This window comes from Adiantum capillus-veneris, chromosome 9, assembly GCF_014529385.1.
Source record: "Adiantum capillus-veneris isolate H3 chromosome 9, ASM1452938v2, whole genome shotgun sequence".
NCBI lineage: Eukaryota > Viridiplantae > Streptophyta > Polypodiopsida > Polypodiales > Pteridaceae > Adiantum > Adiantum capillus-veneris.
In genome coordinates this window covers 37,228,129-37,248,615 of record NC_140939.1, presented here as the reverse complement: position 1 = coordinate 37,248,615, position 20,487 = coordinate 37,228,129, and the positions used below count along the sequence as shown (strand labels likewise).

Below are 20,487 nucleotides of genomic sequence, written 5' to 3'. Positions count from 1 at the left end.
TTTGGAGGCAAACTCCTCACCTTTGTCCGATCAAATTTTCTTCGACACTTCATTGCTCTACTTCTACACAAGAGCATGCCAATTCTAGAAATGATGAAATGCCTCTTACTTGTACGGTAGAAAATATTCCAAAGTAAGTGGCTTGGCATGTGAGTGCTTCTGAATAGCCTCTCTATGTTGCTTCCCACGAATGCAAGTAATGAATTTCCCATGCTTACTCCCAACATCTTGTAAGCCTTGAATCATATGTTTACATAAAATATGACGAAGAGCATCAATGTTCAAATGACCAAACCTATAATGCCATAGATCACTTGTGGGAGTGTCCGTCACTAAAGAAAGAGCATGGAGCCACTTGACATAAGATGAAAACCCACCTTCGGAGCATAAAGAACCTTGGAGGTACGCATACAATTACCATATACATGTGGTAGTGATGTGTGTGAACACACTTAGGATTGTCGGGCATTTTTTCCCTCACTAGGAGGTTTTTTCCCCATGCATTGTATAGACGCCCATCACTCTAGGGCTATCTTATCTTTCCATTGCACACTAAGTCTCTATTGTGTGCCTTGAACTTCCTTCGTCTTCTCCAAGCTCTGTGTGTTTTCTTGCAACCCTAATTCTAACAGTTGGTAGCAGAGCAGGTTGCGTCCTTCCGAGCTTAGTCGCCAGCAGCTCCAGCACACGCTTGCTCACTTTCTCCGATTTCTATGAGCTTTGGTGAGCGTCAGCAAGTCAACAAATACTTCGGGTGAGCTCATAGAGCTTAGTCTGCTCAGATTTTTGATTCGAGATCATTTTGGCCTCTATTTCCACTACAAACAATGCTACGCACGCAATTTCGTCATTTTGTGCAAAAAAATTCTCAATGCCATTTTCTGCATAACAGGTCCCTTACAGTCTTCTACAGGTTGTGCTATATAGCACATGTTGGTCCCGCTTCATTTCTCCTCTTTTCGCTGTGAGATGAGATATGTGGAAGTGGGTACCCCCTCGCCCCATAAATAGGTGCCCAAGGGGAGGTAGGGCAAGGCCTCATAAAAATCCCCACGACCCAACAGAAAAATGATATATGAAAATATATGAGGGCGCCCGCACATAGTGGACGACCGGTCCCAAACTCGAGCGGCCGGACCAAGAGCAACCTAGACTATGGGTGGCCAGCCCGGAGACATACTAGCCGTACAAGTATGCCCTAGACCTATGAAGCAGCAGAGTGGTGTAAGTCTAACAAGAATCTCCCTTCGTCATCCAAAGATGGTTCCAAGCAGTTCGTATATCCCGTACGTACTCTAGGGTCAGCCAGAAGAAATAAAGAGCCTTTTAAACTTCAATCATTTGACTAGAGCTTCTTTCCTCAGAAGAAGAGTGGACCACCATGTTCGAGCATTTCCTTTGAGAAAAGATGCAGCCCTCCTAATCTTGGAGTGCTTTGAATAGTGCCCTCCAAAGAAGGCTATGTCAAACTGCTGGATGAAGGCCAAAACACTCGGAGCATCTCGGAATCCAGAGAAGGATTCAGATTTTATCGATTGTCTATCTTCTTTAAATTCTATAGCTTTCTTGCTCTTGTCTTCGAGGAAGTCATATTGGTTGGCTCTGTAGAAGTGCTAATTCTTTGCATAAAACATATGGTCATCTGAGTCCAAACTGTCAGAGGATGACTCCTTTGTAGAGCTGACAGAAATTGGGCGGAATCTGGGTTTCTTTGCCTTTTTCTTGCCCTTTTCGAAGCTTTGCTTTTTGCTTCGCTTTTTGCCCTTTTTGTCCTCCTCGCTTGAGTCAGAAGAGCTAGAAGAACTGTCAAAAGAAGAGGAAGAAGAAGAACTGGGTAGTCCTTGAAAGCGTACACGCTTCTTTTGCTTTCTTGCAGATGCAAAAGAAGATTGATGGGCCAAATAACGAGGGTAATCAGTCCCCTTTCTCGGGTATGGGCAAAGGCTGTAACAATCCCTGTGCTTTATGCCTGTCAAACTTGACCTACTGGCATACCAAGCAACTGCGCACAAACTCTTCCACATCCTTCTTGAGTCTCGGCCAAAAGAAATATCTCTCTACCCCTTTCATGGTGGTAGCGATGCCGCGGTGACCCGTAAAAGGTGGACAGTAACATTCAGTCATAACCTTTTCCCTCAACGGCTGTGTAACGCACAACATGGTTTTTCTCATCAAGTAGCCATCTTGAATGGAATACCCCACTACTGTCTCCCCATCCCGTATCCGTGTGAAAACGTCTGCAAAATCTGTATCTGTGGCATATTAGTCGACCATATCCTCGAAGCTCCTATGATGTATCACGAAAATAGCCAGAACTAACGGCTTTCGAGACAAAGCATCTACCACCATATTCTTTTGTCCCTGCACATGAACAATCTGGAAGTGAAACTGTGACAAGATGTTCGCTCACTGCATCTGCTTTTCTGATAGCTGCTTCTCTAACAAGAAGTAGCGCAAACTTTGATGGTCTGTAAAGACAGTAAAATCCGCTCCGAGTAGGTAGTGCTGCCACTGAGTAAGAGCATGGATAACTGCCAAAAGCTCTTTCTCATAAATCTTTGTTGTCATTTCCGACCTTGAGAACAGTCGCCTCTCGTAAGCAATGACATGGCCTTCTTGCATTAAGACCGCACCCAGACTACGACCACAAGCATCACAATATACTTCAAATGACTTCTGCAAGTCCGATAAAGTCAAAACTGGTCCCGTAGTCGATTTCTCTTTCAAAGTCTGAAAGGCAGTCACCTCTGTGGGTCCCCACGAGAAAGGGACTCCTTTCTGTGTCAAGATATGCAAAGGGGCAGCAACCTCTACAAACTTTCGAATGAACCGCCTGTAGTACAAACACAATCCCAAGAAGCTTCTAGCTTCATGGACACGGGCGAATCACAGATAGTCTCTATCTTGGCCGGATCCATTTGCACTCCTACTGCTGACACAATGTGTCCCAAAAAGTGTATCTCTGGTAGGAAAAATTCACTTTTCTTTGCATTAATCACTAACTTGTGATCTCGTAATGCCTGAAAGACCTGAAGCAGATGATCTCTATGTTCTGCCTCATTCTTGGAGAAGGAAGTGCCAACAAATAGCCTGTACAATCGAAAAATCTTGTCTATCATCCAGTTAAATGTCGCAGGAGCATTGGTTAAGCCAAAAGACATCACCAAAAACTCAAATAACCCAAAAGTCGTTCGAAAAGCTGTCTTGTAGACGTCTCCCGGCACAATTCTGATCTAATGATATCCACTGTTCAAATCAATCCTGCTAAAGCACGAGGATCCCTGTAATCTGTCGAGTATATCATCGATCCTAGGAATCGGAAATCTGTTCTTGATGGTGATTTTGTTGAGAGCTCTATAATCGATGCACATTCTCCAAGATCCATCTTTCTTCAAAACCAACAACACTGGAGAGCAATACGGTGAAGTACTAGGCTGGACAAGACCCTTTTCCAAGAGGTCTTTCACTTGGTTCATAATCTCTTCATTCTGTGCTCGGCTCACAAGGTAAGGTGGCCGATTCGGTGGGGTGCTTCCAAGTATCAGATCAATGGTATGATCTTCAGGACGAGCAAGTGGTAACTCGCCTGGTAAGCCCTCTGAGAAGCATCGGCGTGAGAGTGGAGAAAATCTTGACATTCTTTATCAAGTTTAGACATATTTGTCCTATCCTCATCACTCAATTCTTTCATAAAGATCGAGTAAACAAACAGACTGGACTTCATTAATTTAGAAATGGCCGAAGCCGATACAATAGGGACAGACTCGCCCTTCCGTTTAATGTCAAGTACAATGGTTCTGCCCTTCTCTGTAGTCAATGTCGCTTTCCTCACCTGATAGTCGACCACGGCGTTGTACTTGTGGTACCAGGGAATTCCCAAGAGAACATCACAACCTTCCAAAGGCATTATGTAAAAGTCCGCCGCGCCGCCAATTCCGGTGAAATGAAGTTGGCCTTGGCTCCTCCATCAAAGAAGATCGGAGCCTCTTGGTCTTTCACTTTGCCCCAAGCCCGGCAAAGTTCTGTACTCTCGTCCATTGTGTTGGGATCGGTACCCACACAATCTGGAACCAGTCCTGTTTTCATCTTGCCTTTTCTTCCACGTTCCTCAGCCGCTCTCGAACTCTCAAGCCTTTCGTCGTCCTTGTCATTCTGTTCTTTCTGTGCCTTTTTAGGGCACTTTGCGGAGATGTGTCCATGTTCCCCGCATCCAAAGCACTTCCCCTCCTTGATGAAGCGAGCTCTCTCCTGAGGAATAAGCTTGGGTTGTGCATCCTTCTTTTCTGGGTTGCTCTTTCTCTTTCTACTTTCATTTGTTGAAGTCTGTTCGGCTCGTTGTGTCATGACCTCATCGGTGGGGTAGGTCAGACTACCAGAGTGAATGGCAAAACCCCGTTTCGCATGACATCAACTCCTGAATAGAAGCTGACTTCTATTCCAAGCAGTGATCTCGGATCTCTGTAGGTAGACCCAAGGTAAACCGCTCAATTTGTTCTCTGAACGAGATCTTTTTGAATGAAGAGGCGGGTAGAAAAGAGCTCCAAAATCTCTCGCAATAAGCGTCCAATGTATCTTTCTTGGTCATCTGAAGATGGTTCCAAGCAGCTCGTATATCGCGTTCATACTCTTGAGTCAGCCAAGAAGAAACAAAAAGCTTCTAAAATTTCAACCATTTAACTGGCGCAGTCTTGTTTAAAAGAAGCGTGGACCACCAAGTTCGAGCATTCCCCTTAAAGTAAGAGGCAACTCTCTGAATCTTAGAGTGCTCTGAGTAGCATCCTCCCACGAAAGCGATGTCAAACTGCTCTACAAAAGACAAAGCCTTCGAAGCATCTCTATATCCTGAAAACGTGTCAAATTGAATCGATTGTCCACCTTCCTTAAACTCTCGGACTTTCTTGCTTTTCTCTTCCAGAAAGTCATACTGGTTGGCTTTATAAAAATTCTTCTTCTTTGCATAAAAGTTGTTGTTGTTAAGAGTCAGAATTGTCTGTAGACGAGTTCTCTGTAGAACTGTCACTCACTGGGCGAGATTTAGACTTCTTTGCCTTTTTCTTGCCCTTTCCAAAGTGTCGTTTCTTGCTTCGCTTTTTGCCTTTGCGGTCTTCTTTGCTCGAGTCAGATGAGCTAGAAGAACTGTCAAAAGAAGAAGAAGAAGAAGAAGAACTAGGTACTTCTTCAAATCGAACACGCTTCTTCTGTTTCTTTGCCTTTTCAAATGTCGACTGACGACCCAAATAACCCGGGAAGTCAGTGCCTTTTGTCACAAGACGAGCACCACGTGCCAATAGAAAAGAACAGACTGAACAGACTTTTAGCACTTCATTAACAACTAAACTGAAAGAAAGAGAGAGACAACACGCGACACGGAGTGGCGGAATTCCACCCCAGAGAGTATTGGCCCCAAACCTTGGCGCCCCTTTCGGTATTTCTTTATATTGCATCAACACCGTACAAGCCAGTACTCCAGACTCTGCACCTTCTCCAAGAAGCATGCCAGAGAATGAGCCCTAGCCTCATATTTAAAGGCCCTTGGCCTGAAAAGCAATTACAGTAAAAAGCCTTCAAACTCAAAAGCATCTGGTCCAAAAGCAAAGCCAAAAAGCTGCCAGCATAAATCAGGGAAATCCGTGCAGCCTGCCACGTCATCAACCAGTGCAAAACACGAAAATCCGTACAGCCGGCCACGTCATCATGTCAACGCAATTTTTGAAAATATGCCACGTCATCAGTTTTTGGCGTGTGACCGTATCCTGCTTTATTTTCTTCCTTTATGTCACTTAGGGCCCCATCGAACGGGGTCCCCATAAGTTGGTAGGACTTCTTCTTCTGTTACTTGTTCTCTTGGGGTTTAGGCCCCTCGGCCACATCTGTAAGTTGGCTCCATTCTTTAGGCTTTGACACGTCAGCATTTTGTTACACCTTTCTTCTGCTTTTTGCCGTGCTTTATAGCTTTGTTTTGCGCGTCAAAAAGCTGAGCAATCCGTGCATCAACCACCTCTACTAAATCCTTCTCTGAATATTTCTTGTGAGCAGAAGGTTTCTTAAGAGCGGGTTTTGGGGGTGGTTCTGTGGTTTTCTGCCACCGCGCATGGACTTCCTGAAAAGAAGTCTCGCTCATATATTTTGCAAATTTTGGGTCCTTCGCAAAACTGAGCATCATCTTTGTTGCATCGCCGATCAATTGACGACGCTCCATCTCTCGTCGCTCCCCCTGAGTAGGCCGAGGCGGGCCATACTCCCTGCCGGAATCTTCGTTGTGATCCCTTGCCGCATCTCCGGATGCAGAGGGAGTCGACTAATCCTTGCGTGAAGCCATAGGTGCCTGGAAAAAAACTTATGTTCAGATTTCCCGTAGAAAAGAAATCGGCCGTGCTCTGATACCACTGTGACAGACTTGGACACTCGAATCTACCGTGAGCACCAAATAACCACTTCAAAACAGTTTACAGTTCACAATTGATTTACACTGGCCAGGCGGAGTTCCGTGCCTAGAGATATTGGCCCCAAAGACTGGCACCCCTTTCGGTATTTCTTTTTGTAATAATCTGAGTTCAAAGTACAAGAGTGCGGTTGGGTCTCACTCTTAGACTCTGCGTACAGATGCTCTGAGAAGTGAGAGACCAACTTCACTTATAAAGAGTTACAAGGGATGCCAAGAGAAAAGCCCCAAAAGCTGAAAATCAAAAGCCTTGATAAAGATAAAGCAAGGACTCTTTTTCTCTCTCAAGCTTTAATAAAGCAGAAAAGCTTCTCTCTCTTACTGCCTTAGGGTAAATAAAGCGTCGCCCAGAAAGCTGCCAGGCTGCCGCAAAATCCGCCGCAAATCGCGGGCTATTGTACAGCCTACCACGTGTCCTGCTTTTCCGCAATTCCCGGGGCCGACAACCACGTCAGCATTTCTGCCCGCCACAGGGGGGTGTGTGTGCACTGGCCAGCCACGTCATCAGTTTGTGACACCTTGTACCAATAAATAAGTAGGCTACGCCTCATTACTCAGAGCATCTGGACGCAGAGTCTGAGACTGAGCGCCTGCCTACTCTCGTACTTTCAACACAGATTAATATAAAAAGAAATACCGAAAGGGGCGCCACTCTCTGGGGCCAATACCTCTAGGCACGGAACTACGTCGGGCCGTGTCGTCTTTGTGAACTGTTTTGAAGTGAATCTCGTCGCGGTAGAATCTTGACTTGGGGTGTCCAAGTTTGTTACAGATCGGCACCCGCATTCACATATGGCCATGAGACAGTGGAGTATGCACATGCTTAACACTTACCTTGGTGAAACGAACAAGGAGAGTGGATCTCCCGGCCACACGGACCGCCTACAGATATGCGTCGGACTAACCATCCGACCCTAACCACCATCCGGTAGCTCCCCCACGCTGGGGCCAGCGTCCGAGGACGTAGGCGTGCACCTGTAAGACCTAGCGTCCCATACCACCCGGCCTCACCTCCTCGAAGTGACCTCGCGCACTCCTAGCCTCGCGGGCTAACCACTGGGACTCTGCCAGTGAAGGTCGATAACTTCAAATGAGGCCTTGGCCTCCCTTTTATAATAATGGCCGGTCACACTGGCCGTATTCACACTACGTCTGCCCGGACACTGGACGCCCATCCCGCTACTATTGATTGCACAAAGTAGTACAATGACGATGCAATGGACTGATGCAACCAGGGACTATGCCGGTGACGAAGACGGTGATGACGACGACGACTTTAGGGCTGATATATGTGATCTTCTAACTGCTGAAAATCTGCAAATCTTTGGGCTGTTTTGGGTGGCTGAAAATGACTGTTTTGGCTGCGTTTTTACGGCTGAAAATGGGGGTTCTTCTGCAACCAATTAGGGCTGAATTGTCTGCTTCTAATGCCTGCTGGAAACGCTGTGCATCTGCTGCAAATTGGGCTGAAAACCAAAAACGCTGATGCTGCTCTGTAGCGTTAGTAAAACGCTAGGCCAATCTGGTACTTGCTGGTAGCGATCTGCAAACGCTCGTGGTTCTGGGTCTATGGCGATGTAGCAAAGCTGGGAAAACGCCAGGAGATGGGGGTTACTGCTGGGAATAGAAAACGCTAGGGTGCTTGAGGGTGTGGCGAGGATGGGGGAATCAAAACGCCAAGGGTTCCTACTGGGGTTCTGCTGAGAAGGTGCCTGTTGAGCATGTGCTCCTGCTGCCTCTACTGCCAAAAAGTGCTAACTTGGGTTTGCTTATATATTTTCTTAGCAAAATTGCCCTGCCTACTTTTGTTGGAAAGTCACTTAAAAATAATAAGTGAAAAATACCAAAAATAGGGAAAATAGGCTAAATGCACTAGAAAATTTCCCTAACTGATTCTAATGGATTCTGATGGGAATTCTGACGATCATGCTGTGTGCAACCAGAGGATGTGCATCTATTGCTAAGTGACTGGGCATGCACGGTCTACGAATAGACTCACAAAAGTGCCAGATCACTTCTAATCTAGATTTGACTGGACTGACTGAACCCTGGTCATGCTGTAGCTTGTCCACGGACACACAGGGTTGGATGTGTCACGTGAGATCCCCTCCTTTTCAAAGTGAGGTACTGGTACCAAACTGTATGGCATCGAGGGAGATCGCCAATAGCATCCGGAATCCTAGAAGGGACTCTTCGCCGGCCCACTTGGATGTGTGGGTCGTGCGGTACTTGAACTTCATAAAGGTCTGCAACGCTTGCTTCTTTGGGCAGCGCCGAAAGCGAGAGTCTTCTGTGGCTCCTTCAATGCTTCAACGTTGTCGAGAGTCATGCTTCTTTCTTCTTCAAGAATCTCCATGGCTGAAAATTCCTGAAACCACTTCCAACACAAAGCCATGAACATAACTATTCCATGTAAATTGAGTGAAAAAAATCTCGTCTTCCTCAAAGACTATGCATGCGATGTAGATGAACATAGAGACGGAGTGACAACCCGTTCATCAAACACATGCAAACAATGAGATTGAATCTTTCTCCTAGGATCTAGAGCAATCAACTTTGGCAATTCACAACAGAAATGCCCATGCTTGATGCTCATACTGTCATGTACTCTTTCGGGTACTGTCATGCCAAGGAAGAGACATGGAATGTGACTTCCGTGAATGCTTACTTTTCAGCTTTTCATGAAAAATCCGCATACATTCGAGCTCATCCATGAGAGAAATGTGTTCAACATACAATATGTCATGCCTAGGAAAAGGGATCACATAAAGACGATGACTAAAATACAGGAAACGATCACGAATGAAACACTCAAACAATGTGTGCGTATCAATCATGCGAACACATAATACTTCCTGTGAGGGTTCCTTGGACCAAGGCTCAAGAGCCAAGATCGGTTCTTCCTGAATGACCGAATCGTCCTATGGGGGTTCTTTGGACCTGGACTCGAAAGCCAAGATCAGTTCTTCATGATTGATCGAATCTACAACGAGGTTAGCTTCGCTAGAAAAAGAATCCACTAACACATCATCCTTGTGAACAATCACATCATCTTCATGCAACTCATCATGCTTGTGAGAAATCACATCTTGATCATGCAAATCATCATGCTTGTCATTGTCATTCAAATCATCATGCAAGTCATTGTCAATCAAATCATCATGCTTATCATCATGCAAATCATTCAAATCATCATCATGCTTCACACAATCATGCAAATCCTGTGTATCATGCGTTGGAGAAGAAGAGTCTGAGAGAGTCTCCGTTGCCCAAATTTCTTGCATCTGTGCTTGAACTTGAGAAAAGAGTCACAAGAACTCTTTCATGTGTTGGTCACTCTTTTCTTTGAGGGCTTTGTTCTCGGGATCAAATTCTGCTTGTCTTGCTTTGTTCTCTCGATCAAATTCTGCTTGTCTTGCTTTTTCTTCCAAGTCGTACTTACATTCTATGGCTGCCATTTCTTCTTCGTAGTCACGATCTATGGCTGCTATTTCTTCTTCGTAGGCCTTTCTGTCTGCTTCTCTTTCTTGGTCCAACTCCTCCATAGGAGTTAGCGCAATCCTTGACGTAGATGGGGAAGGGGGAGGGTCGGAAAAACCTCTTGGTGGGGAAAATTCTTCTTCGCCTCTCTCATGCTCATCACCTCCAAGCGAGGTATCCATTCCGCTTCGAGTGATGACCATTCTGCAATCGTGGGTTCTTGTGGATTCTTGTGGTCTTGGGTTCTTAAGTTCTCGAGGAACTTGGGTTCTTGGGAGTCTTGGTTCTTAAGTCCACGAGGAACTTGGGTTCTTGGCTTCTTGAGGTTCTTGAGGGTCTTGAGGTTTTCTTTCGCTTGCAAACCGCGTTTGAGAAGAATCTTCTCTTTACCCGAGTTCTACTCTTTTCCGCGAGCGCACCCCTTGGAGGCCTTGCGCTCACACCAAGGTTGCTTTTTCCCACCTCACGTCGATTGGCCGGCCGCTAAGTGCACGCTCCGCTCTCAATGAGTGAAAAGAGACACAAGGGGAGGCTGGACAAGCCCTTCTTTCCTGGGATTCCTGTCACTCTTCAAAAAACACGATTAGGAATCGACACGCCCAAGCGAACTTGGGTTCGTGCGACCGCAACAAGCAAAAAAAATTCTTGTTATTCTTGTGGTTCTTTCCTTGAGTGATACAGAACACTGCCAAAGCTCTGATACCAATGTTAGGTGCAGTGGAATGATTGTTTGCGCTTTGCTCAAGATGAGTGCTCCGAACTGTGCTCAAGGTTCCTTTTAGTTCTTATGGAAGGGAGAGCCTTCCGTTCTTAATGGAAAGTGCTATGATCACGAACAAAGTGAATGGACACTCTGCGTGCAAGTGTATGAGACTGAGAGATAGAGAGAGAAGAGAGATACGACACCAGAGACGTTGTAAAACCCTCCTCCGAAGGCCCCACTCTCGTCGGCGAGAGTGGTCTACTATTGATTGCACAAAGTGGTACAATGACGATGCAATGGACTGATGCAACCTGGGACTATGCCGGTGACGACGACGGTAATGACGACGACGACTTTAGGGCTGATATATGTGATCTTCTAACTGCTGAAAATCTGCAAATCTTTGGGCTGTTTTGGGTGGCTGAAAATGACTGTTTTGGCTGCGTTTTTACGGCTGAAAATGGGGGTTCTTCTGCAACCAATTAGGGCTGAATTGTCTGCTTCTAATGCCTGCTGGAAACGCTGTGCATCTGCTGCAAATTGGGCTGAAAACCAAAAACGCTGATGCTGCTCTGTAGCGTTAGTAAAACGCTAGGCCAATCTGGTACTTGCTGGTAGCGATCTGCAAACGCTCGTGGTTCTGGGTCTATGGCGATGTAGCAAAGCTGGGAAAACGCCAGGAGATGGGGGTTACTGCTGGGAATAGAAAACGCTAGGGTGCTTGAGGGTGTGGCGAGGATGGGGGAATCAAAACGCCAAGGGTTCCTACTGGGGTTCTGCTGAGAAGGTGCCTGTTGAGCATGTGCTCCTGCTGCCTCTACTGCCAAAAAGTGCTAACTTGGGTTTGCTTATATATTTTCTTAGCAAAATTGCCCTGCCTACTTTTGTTGGAAAGTCACTTAAAAATAATAAGTGAAAAATACCAAAAATAGGGAAAATAGGCTAAATGCACTGGAAAATTCCCCTAACTGATTCTAATGGATTCTTATGGGAATTCTGACGATCATGCTGTGTGCAACCAGAGGATGTGCATCTATTGCTAAGTGACTGGGCATGCACGGTCTACGAATAGACTCACAAAAGTGCCAGATCACTTCTAATCTAGATTTGACTGGACTGACTGAACCCTGGTCATGCTGTAGCTTGTCCACGGACACACAGGGTTGGATGTGTCACGTGACATCTTGCCACACATTTTCCTCGATAGGCACCACAACGTTGGCTTCGCCCAATTTCGCTTTAAGGCGACTGACATGAAACACTGGATGTACACTAACATCCGAAGGAAGAGCCAGTTTATAGGCAACTTGGCCAATTTTCTTTGTGATCAAGAACGCACCACAATATCTAGCTGAAAGCTTATAATGCTTGCCTGTTCGCATAATCTTGGAATCCTTGGGTATCTTCAGATAAACCCATTGTCCCACATCGAGAGTCCTTGGAGACCTCTTTTGATTAGCATAAGTAGTGACTCGATCACGAGCCGTTCTTATGCTATCCTTGGCCAATTCGAGCATTTCCTGCATGTCATATAGGAAATCACGAGCTTGGCGTTCCTTGACTTTCTCTAAGCCAATAGCAATTGGGGATTTAGGCTCGAATCCATACATCACCATGAATGGGCTAAATCCAGTAGCAGAATGCTTGCTACTATTATAGGCAAACTCTAATTGTGGGAGATACCTTCAGATTGCCTGTGAGAGACATAGGCTCTCAACATGTCTTGAATCTTCTAACGTCTATTCATCCTCTCAGTTTGTCCGTCGGACTCAAGATGGTCAGAAGACGACATACTCAACTTCGTCTGAAGATGAGCAAACACATCGCGCCAAAATCAGCCAGTGAACTTAGTATCACGATCACTAACGATATCTTCTGGGAGACCATACAACTTATAAAGCTGATCGACAAATAAAACCGCCAACTCATGGCTTTTTACTGTCGACTTCGTTGGTATAAACTTCGCCATTTTTGTGAGTCTATCGACCACAACCCAAATAGCGTCATTGCCCCAACTAGTATTTGGCAAACCAACGATGAAGTCCATGGAAATACTCTGCCACTTGGCATCTGGGATTTCCAATGGATGTAGCAGGCCAGCTTTCCTAAGGCGCTCTGCCTTATTGACCTGACACTGAGCGCATCTCTTTACATAGCTCTCTATGTAAGAGCGTATTCTTGGCCAATAGAAATATCGCTTGACCAAAGCCAAAGTTCTCAGGATGCCTGGATGCCCAGCGCTAGGAACATCGTGACATTCGCACAAAATCCTTTGTCGAATCTCATCGATTTCCGGCACGCAGACTTTACCATTTCTGAACAATAGTCCACCTCTAATGGAATATTGTCGCTGTCTCGTCTCTCCAGCACGACTCACTTGGGTGTCCGGACCACCCAAGCCTGTATGCGAGTCATGCCCCGCTTCGACCTTGTTCCATATCTTGCCAAAATGGCCATCAGAACGACATAGCCCTCGGAGACAGAGATAGAAATCCGTCGAGATTTCAGCCATAGACAAGGCATTAACCTCAGGAATCCTGCTGAGCGCATCGGCAACTCGATTGCTGGATCCTTTTCTATAACGGATCTCAAAGTCAAACTCTTGCATAAGTTCAACCCATCTGGCCTTCCGGCCTCTGAGATCACCCTGATCACAGATATAGCACAAGGAGTGATGATTTGTCCATGCAACAAACGTAGAGCCATACAAGTAGTGCCGCCATTTCCTCAGGGCGTGGACTACGGCGTAAAGCTCCTTCTCATACGTTGGATAACGCATCTCAACGTCAGAAAGCTTCTTACTTTCAAACGCGACAGGACGTCCATCCTAATATAATGCCGCACCAATAGCATAATCACTAGCATCCGTTTCAACCACAAACGGTTTGCTAAGATCCACAATGTGCAATATTGGTGCAATAATCACCAAGTGCTTTAGTGTTCGAAAGCTCTCGTCGAGACGCTCATTCCAGACAACAGGGGGATTACCTTTACGATGAGGACCCGAAGTCTTCGGCCCTTTCATCCCTCCTTTTAAAAGTTGCGTAAGCGGAGCAGCAACTTTAGAGTAATCCTTGATAAACTTGCGAAAGAATCCAGTAAAGCCTAAAAAAGACTTTACTTGGCGTACATTCCTCAGAATGGGTCAATTTCGCACTTTATCCAACTTTTCAGGGTCAACGCGAATTCCATCGCGAGTAATGATGTGACCCAAGTACAGAAGCTCTTTTTTAAAGAATTCACACTTCGAAGCCTTAGCGTAAAGCTTCTCAGTTCTCAATACTTCGAGAATAGTGCGTATATGCACTAGGTGCTCAGACAAACTTCGGCTGTAGATCAAGATATCATCGAGAAATACAACAACAAAGTTGCCTAAAAATGGTTTCAACAGATCATTCATTATCTGCTGAAACGTAGCTAGGGCATTGGTTAAACCAAAAGGCAAGACCAAAAATTCGTAGTGACCATAACGCGTATGGAAACCTGTCTTAGGAATATCTTCCAGTTTGATCTGTATCTGATGATAGACTGATCGCAGGTCTATCTCCGTAAAATACAACGCTCCATGGAGGCGATCTATCAGATCGTCCATGCGTGGGAGCGGATACTTGTTCTTGACAGTGAGCTTATTCAACCCCTTGTAATCCACGCAGAAGCGCATAGTGTTATCCTTCTTTCAAGAAAGTAGCACTGGCGCTCCCCACACGGATTTGCTAGGTCGAACAAAACCCCTGTCGAGATAATCCTTCAGCTGTCGCCGAATCTCGTCCTCCTCAGTTTTACTAAACCGATCGGGTTGCTTTGAGAAGGACTGACTACCAGCCACCAACTCAATGCCATGATCTACTCCTCTCGAAGGCGGCAAGCCAGGAGGTAGATCGTCAGGAAAAACATCCTTGAAATCAGTCATGATTTCTCGGATAAGGTTGGATTCGTCGGAATCCCCAAGTTCGACAGAAGAACATGAAATATTTTTACGAAATTCAGTGACAGAAGGACCAAGCACTAATGAATCAAGCCAAGCAGATAGTACACATTGATAAAAGTCAACATCAGAAGACTTTATTTCTTTATACATTTCCAAAGCAGTAACAACTGGTATTGCAAAACCATTATTTACAGACTTCTGATTACAAAGCGACACAGATACATGAGGCATGTTCTACTTAACAAAACAAGAGAGTGATGTACATAGTCTATATACAATGAGTCTTGTTTATCATAAAACCATGGAATTCCTAAAATAACATCTACTCTGTCCAGGCGCATGATGTGGAAATCCAAGTTCTCTTTGTAATCAACCAACTCGAGCGACAAGTCTGGAAGCATCCGATTCCATACATCCGTGTCCACGCCACGAGCCATCTTTACGCGATACTCATGGTCACAATCCCGCGTCCGCAGGCTCAGTTTCTGCACCAATTTTGCATCCACAAAATTGTGTGAGCTTCTGCTATCAAGGAGTACGGTCACGTCGTGACCATTTATCTTCTCGGAAAAACGGAGAAGATCGTGCTTACCAAACACTTTGGTGCTAAAAGTACAATTACTGCATGAATTGTGCGCTAAATGATGGATTTCAACTTGAACAACATCAGAGTTACCTCAGATCTCGTTGATTTGAACCGAAGGACGGCCTTGCGGTTTCTGCGTCTTTTTCTTCTTAGGGCAATCCTTGATTTGGTGACCCGTCTGGCCACATCTAAAGCAAGCCCCCTTCTTCACTGCATCAGCAACTGAAGCATTTCTGGCTTTCTTCTTTTCCTGAGAAGATCTCGGCGGTGATGTGGACTTATGCTGAAATCGGGGTCGCTTCCTCAAAGCACCCTCACCGGATTGATGGTCTGCAATTCTTTTCTTCTCATAATTCGCTCCATTTATTAAATGGAACTTCCTGGCCTTTGCCACTGCATCCTCGACATTGGTCGGGGCTTTATTCTTAATTAAGGCCCAACGGTAATCTTCATGTAACCCTAGCAAGTATATGTGCACGGCGTGCGTAGAATCCACCTTGCAGAAGGTGAGCGCCTCTTTGAAAGCTGTCGTATATTTATCAAAAGACAGAGTTTTCATCGAAAGACTCTGCAGTTTGGCATAAGCTTTCAAAGGGTCCATTTTGGCGAAATCCCTCTTGAATTCCACACAAAAATCAGCCCACGTCGTAGGCTTCTCTGTCATGTCACGCCACTAGGTAAGCGCCTTACTGCGCAGATAGAGAGGAATCGTCTGAATCCTTCGTTCATCATGCTCCTCATGGAGATCAAAGTATGTGGTCCACTAGTGCAGCCAGTTATTTACGGCCAATTCCGTACAGTCCTTCTCTTCACCTGAGAAATTTGTAGTTTGGTACAGAATTGTGGCAGTCGGACCACCCTGCGGACGCCCAAAAGCAACAATCTGCATCCGCAATTGCTAGAGATGGGTTTCGCCCTCGGAAATACGCACAGTCATCGACTGAGCCATATTTTCGAGAGTAGAGAGTCGGGAATTGAGCCCCTGTACAACCCCTTCGAGAGAGGCCACGCGAAGGTTCGTATGAATATTCGTGTTTTCTAGAGCGGTAACACGCTGGTCGAAACTCTGGAAAGTGCTTGTAATCCATGTATAGAGAGCATGCGTGAATGGAATTTGGATGTTACCTGGCGCGTCGTCACGCTGCACATCTGAGCTGGAGAAATCCATGGCGAAGTGCGTGAAAAACTGGAATTTTCACACGAAACCGGGCCTTTTCTGCACTTTTCGGTCACGAAAAAGTGAAGTTCGAGGAGCTTCATGCGTCGACGTGAGCGTCTGAAGGCGAGCAGGTGATGGCGGGAGCGCGGACGGGTGAGAGAGGGCAGGCTGGGAAGAGAAGCAGGAGTCTAAAAAGTCATTTTTTTGCAACTACAGGTCTCTATAAGTGATTTCTTTGTAATAAGTTGCAGGCTTCACACTTTAAGTTAAAAAATTTAAAGTGTCCAGACTATACTTTAAAAAAAACTCAAGTGACCAAGTCACTTTAAAAAAAATGTCCATGGTCATGTATTAAAACAAGGTAGCGTAAAAAAAAATCCCAACGCTGGCTAGAAAAGAAAACAAGCGCCCATCTGCTGCAAGCGACGCGTGGAGAAAAATATCGCCCCCTTCCAGGCTTGTGGGTATGTGTGCCCAGCACACGCCAGAGGCTCCACCTTGGAGCCAACGCTTGGAAAAAAAATCCACATTGGAAAGCAACGCAAGATCCATGCATACTCTGTAGGTTCAAGGCTCGCTCACAGAGAGAGGTAGTTCTCTCTCTCTCTCTCTCTCTCTCTCTCTCTCTCTCTCTCTCTCTCTCTCTCTCTCTATGCTTCGCACAGAGGGACTCACAGAGAGAGTTCAAAAGGATACAATATGCTGAGTTTTAATCTAAAACCAGCAATTTAATAGGTAATCCTCCAATTTCTATCAAAAATCAATAGAATTCCTTGAAAATTTCCATTTTTCAGCATTCCCGCCTGCCGAATTGCTGAATTTTATAAAAAATCAGCAAAAAGCACATCAAATTTCACCTACAAACATGCTCATGAGAAGAAAACAATCGAGTAAACGGTTAATTCATCAAAAATTGCATGAAATGGTAATTATCCGACTTAAATCAGTCTGTAGGTGTGCACACAGTCCTTCGTGCAGCCAAGCCGGCTCTGATACCATGAAACGAACAAGGAGAGTGGATCTCCCGGCCACACGGACCGCCTACAGATACGCGTCGGACGAACCACCCGACCATAGCCACCATCTGACAGCTCCCCCGTGCTGGGGTAGCGTCCGAGGACGTAGGCATGCACCTGTAAGACCGAGCGTCCCATACCACCCGGCCTCACCTCCTCGAGGTGACCTCGCGCACTCCTAGCCTCGCGGGCTAACCACTGGCACTCTGCGAGTGGGGGTCGATAACTCCAAATGAGGCCTTGGCCTCCCTTTTATAATAATGGCCGGCCACACTGGCCGTGTTCACACTACGTCTGCCCGGACACTGGACGCCCATCCCGACGGCATCTGGGCTAGATCCCCTCTCCTGTGAGCGGGACATAACACTTGGGGTGGTCATTAGTGGGCCGGCATTTTCACTGAGGAGAGCAACAAAGACTAGACTGACCAGAGCCTATGCAGCGTTTGGGTGGATTGGAGAGGATGTGTTCACAGATTCAGTTTCAGGAGCCTCGAACGAAGCCTTGGCTTTTTGACACTCTGGTGGCTTTCGTATTGCTCGATGGAGTTCAGATATGGACGATCACTGGACCATCATAGGAGATCGGGTCTCACTGATAAATGGGGAGACATGGAGAAGCCTCTGGTCTCTATGATCTCGCACCTTATTAGAGCCAGGGCTTCACTATTACATGACATTATTCGAGCGGAGCTAGCTACCCCCCCACTAGTGGTTGAGGCGCTTACCAGATCAATCTCCTTTAAAGTTTATACACCACCTATGGGACCTCCCCAAAGATAGATATGCCCGCCTAAAATTGAGTTCTCTCGATAGTTAGCTATGCACGAAGATACAACGTGCTGGTATGGGGAGATGACATCATGGTTTCAGTTACATGGGTTCAGCATGGACAGATTTCCCCCTTCCACTACTCATTGGATGCACCCTCTCTGACTCTTACACAGTCTGAGATCACCAGGCTCATCCGCTAGGACCTGACTCAGCTCGATACCAAGAGGACTTGGATACAGCCGGCACAGGAGCCAGGCATGAATATGGCTTTTCTATAGAGAGCATCTTCTCCAGTTCGCCGAGGATGGTTTTCTGACGCATGGACACCCACTTATTGCATGGGATACGATGTGCTATTGGCCAGATACGCACATCTTCACACCAACTTCGGGTCGAGACTGGTAGATACAGCGGAGTACTAGCAGAGGCCAGGATATGTCTACTATGTCACATGGAGCCTGAGACAGAGTTGCACTACACATGCCACTGCCCAGTTTACTATGAGATACGAGGCCGCTTTCATTGCCCGTTCAGAGAGGGCTTTGGACCGCTCTCTAGAGTCATGGGGTATGAGCACCAAGATGTCTGGGACAGTTTTTGCCCGAGCTGCACAGACACAGAGAGAGCCTGATGAGGGGAGAGGCTAGCTAGTCTCAGAGACGGATCACAGATTTCTTTAAAGCACACTTCGCAGCCGGAGGAGCAGTTACCACAGCAAAGCTAACACTCTCCTTTCAAAAGAAGAGCCTCCTCATTCCGAATCCCGATGGCATTTGAAGGCTCCCTATGTGATCACCCTATGTTCTCAAGTGTATGGTCCAACTTTAGGTGCCATATTAGTTCTTTTAAAATGCTGGAATTCCTAGTCTCCAACCTGCCTCTTGGAGCTAGTTGGCTCCATGTGCTACCTTTAAAGAATATTTCAGTCCAAACAAAAGCTCTTAGGACACCATTGCAGATCATTGCTATTGAACAATAACCCCAGAAACTTGATGAAAACCTAAGGTGTGCTTCCACACGGATTCATCTTTGTGCTGCCAAAGGGCTTCAAATTTCATGCGAGTCTAACATGGGCAGAACATCACAAGAAGCACAAGCTCCATGTTTTTCTGATTGATAGCTGTTGTACATCCTGACACTCATCTCATCTAATAATGCATAACACAGCTAGCGAGGGAGTTTCGGCAATATAGTACATTTTTCTCTTCAAAAAGCAGAGTTTGTACATGAACAAGATCAAGCATAATTGCAACTTGGAAAAGAACGAGAAAGGCCCGGGTGCATGCGCACAAATTAACAGAGAGAGAAAGAAGACGTACAAGGACAGTGTGCAACGGGTGACCTCGAGACCCCTGTGAATGCACTTCTCGGGGTCAGAATCCGCACGCTTGCAGATAACAAATGCCCTGTTCTCCTCACGGCAATAATGGGAGAGATGCTTGGAGGCTGACATTAGCACCGCAGATGTGGTAACGGGCACGTAAGGTGCCACCGCTGCTCCCTCCTCGCTCGCCATCGCTCCTCTTCCTCCACTTCCTTCTTCTTCACTGCAGGCTAAGGTCGGAATTCCTGCACAAAGAAATCACGATGCGCCGAACGCCTCGAGTTCAAACCCCACGGGCAGCTAAACGTTGCCTCCCTAAACCGAGCAGCATGGGGCAAGATAATACACTATAAAGAAATCCAAATCAAACTAGAGTGCTTCGTTAGCATGCAATTAGAGAGAGCTTCCCTTTGGTACCTGCATGTTCTCATCGAAGCATTGAAGAAGAGTATACATTAGTAAAAAGAACATAGAAGTGAAAGCTCAGAGAGAGAGAGAGAGAGAGAGAGAGAGTGAGCGCTTTTTTTTTTCGACAAATCTTGTTAGCATAAGTGAGTAGAAGTCACTCATACATATAGGAATGTATATATTGTTTTCCTCTCATGTAAACACTGAACAAGAGTATACATCCGTAAAGAAGAATGTAGAAATGAAAGGTGAGAGAGAGAGAGAGAGAGAGAGAGAGAGAGAGCTTATTATTTGTTTTGCACAAATCTTGTTACGCTAAGTGAGTGTAAGTCACTGAAACGATTTGATGTAAATAGTATGCCAAAAAGTTGATGAATTAAGAACGGAACTAAGCGAACGAGAGTTGGAAAGACTTTGAATGTAGCATGCAATGACTTCTTTACAATGAAATGGACAAAACTTCTGTGGAGAAGAGGAGGAGGACTAGATAACAACATATATCAGTGGGAGTTTTTAATGCAGGAAGAAAGGGTTATATCGGTAAGATGCTCTTCAAAGTTGTGTGTGTGGCTAACTGGTTGACAAAAAAATAGCGCGAAATGAATTGTTTAGCTGACTGAAGGTGGTTGGGGACCACGTTAGAGTAATTTAATTCTATATTCTCGAGT

General features: G+C 45.8%; 1 protein-coding gene across 1 annotated transcript in view; it reads right to left on the bottom strand.

Annotated features, from left to right (window-relative positions):
• LOC147450355 (NADH dehydrogenase [ubiquinone] 1 alpha subcomplex subunit 8-A-like) overlaps positions 1-19,715 on the bottom strand; it is a 29,976-nt gene extending 10,261 nt beyond the window's left edge. Inside the window, exon 1 of the mRNA XM_086519594.1 lies at positions 19,407-19,715. Coding sequence (XP_086375720.1) covers positions 19,407-19,603 — 197 coding nt within the window. The 5' untranslated portion in view covers positions 19,604-19,715. The remainder of the gene's footprint in view (positions 1-19,406) is intronic.
• Positions 19,716-20,487: the final 772 nt, after the last annotated feature.